The 1,676-nt window shown below is 47.3% G+C and overlaps 1 protein-coding gene across 1 annotated transcript; it reads right to left on the bottom strand.

The window, feature by feature from the left end:
* Nucleotides 1-1,159: 1,159 nt before the first annotated feature.
* On the bottom strand, nucleotides 1,160-1,603 carry PPTG_18548 (hypothetical protein; the record flags this gene model as incomplete). The annotated part of the gene is made up of 2 exons (XM_008917096.1): nucleotides 1,160-1,418; nucleotides 1,503-1,603. The coding sequence occupies 2 exons, from the start codon at nucleotides 1,601-1,603 to the stop codon at nucleotides 1,160-1,162; spliced, it is 360 nt and encodes a 119-aa protein (XP_008915344.1).
* Nucleotides 1,604-1,676: the final 73 nt, after the last annotated feature.

Genomic DNA, 1,676 nt, shown 5'->3' on the forward strand with positions numbered 1-1,676 from the left:
TATTTGTTTTAACAGTCAAATTTTTGACATTTGTCGATTTTATTTTTCAGGTAACAAGTTATTAGTAAGCAGATAAATACATTAATAGAGGTTTTCCGCGGTCTGATAGTTAGGCTAGAATCCACCAGCTCATCTCCTCCTCGGATTTTTGAAAATTTGACACCCGAAAAAGAAAACAATAGCAAGTTGATCGCAATCATCCCCCAACTCTTCACAGCTTTGTTGGAAAGGTGTTGTAGAGGAAGTAGGCGCCGAAGAGGACGAAGTGAAGAAGGGGAAGTGAGACCGAGAAGGAAAGTCGAAAAGTGATTGATGTAGGGCTTAGCTTAAAAACCAAAAACAGAAACTTGGTGCAATCGTCATGAACCTGCACTCCCTTACATGTACCCAAGACGACACTCTTGGAAGCCCCACGTTGCTGCTCATTGGATCTCCTTTGATGGCCCGAGGCTGATGCGTGACCAGTGTGAACTTCAACATTCTTGTACAACCCGACATTTGTCGCCTTGTGTTGCCTTAGAAGTCACTGTAGACAACAGTGTAATCAGCTCTGGGAATGTTCGTCGCTTATTGCTGCGAACCCAACACTCCCATTCGACGAACACCAAGATCGCTGCGAAAACGCTCAAACTACGTTCTTGCCGAGTGGCTTCGTGAAATGGTCCGCCACCATTTCGCTGGTATGACGGTAGCATACCCGTACGTCTCCACCCGCCACTTTTTCTCTTAACCAATGGTACTTCGTGTCAATATGACGGGACCGCTGAGTCACGCCTTTGTGGTGAAGTGACAGTTGGCTTCTGGGAACAAGGGACTGATTGCTGGAATGTGGCCCGATCCAGTTCTGAGACTCGTGGTCGACGGCGGCGCATCAGTGATTACGTCATCATACGTATTCATCGGAGTGGATCGACATGGTGCAATCATTTGGTCACGCGATGTATCCCAAGGATCCGATCTACTGTTGACACATCAACTGATTTCTACCCATGGTAAGTACCACGCGACCCGGCTACAGAGGGGATAGAAAGGGCAGCTACAGGATGGGCAGAAGGTATTGGACCGTTAGAACTTAAAGGAATACTACTCTGTCCGGAAAAAGTTGCACGGATCGGCTTTACACCACCCAATTACTTGATTTCATTATATATTCAAATCCCTACGGTAGAGACAGGACCTCAGAAGCCGTAATCGAGCATCGGATGCTGAGGGGAAGTCTTCCCTCCTTCGCCAGGTGAACTTTCCCCATGTTGTGAACAGGTTTAAAGTCGTTCTCACCTTTCTCCTCGATGCACTTATTCATTGTCGTTTGCAATCTTAGAAATGCGGCATTGATAGTAGGCGGTGGTAGCTCCCAATATGCAACTTTGACGACTGCAATGAGCTCGTCAAAGTCTCGAGTTAGATGCTGTTCCTGCCTCGACTAGATTGCAGTAAACAGCCCCAGATCAAGCACATTCAGATCGGGGCTGTTTGGTGGCTGAAAAACGAGACCAATTGACCGTTTGCCTTGTGCTACAGCTTTTAGAAATCTAGGGTCATCAGTAGCAATGTGAGGGTAAGCGTTGTCCTGCTGGATGACAATTTTTGCGCTCTCATCCATCGCCCAGGGCCTACGCTCGGCAATTGCGGGGAGAAGCTTGTGGTGAAGCAGATTCAGAATATTCCGAGACTGG

The sequence above is a fragment of the Phytophthora parasitica genome (genome assembly GCF_000247585.1).
Source record: "Phytophthora parasitica INRA-310 unplaced genomic scaffold supercont2.94, whole genome shotgun sequence".
Lineage (NCBI taxonomy): Eukaryota > Oomycota > Peronosporomycetes > Peronosporales > Peronosporaceae > Phytophthora > Phytophthora nicotianae.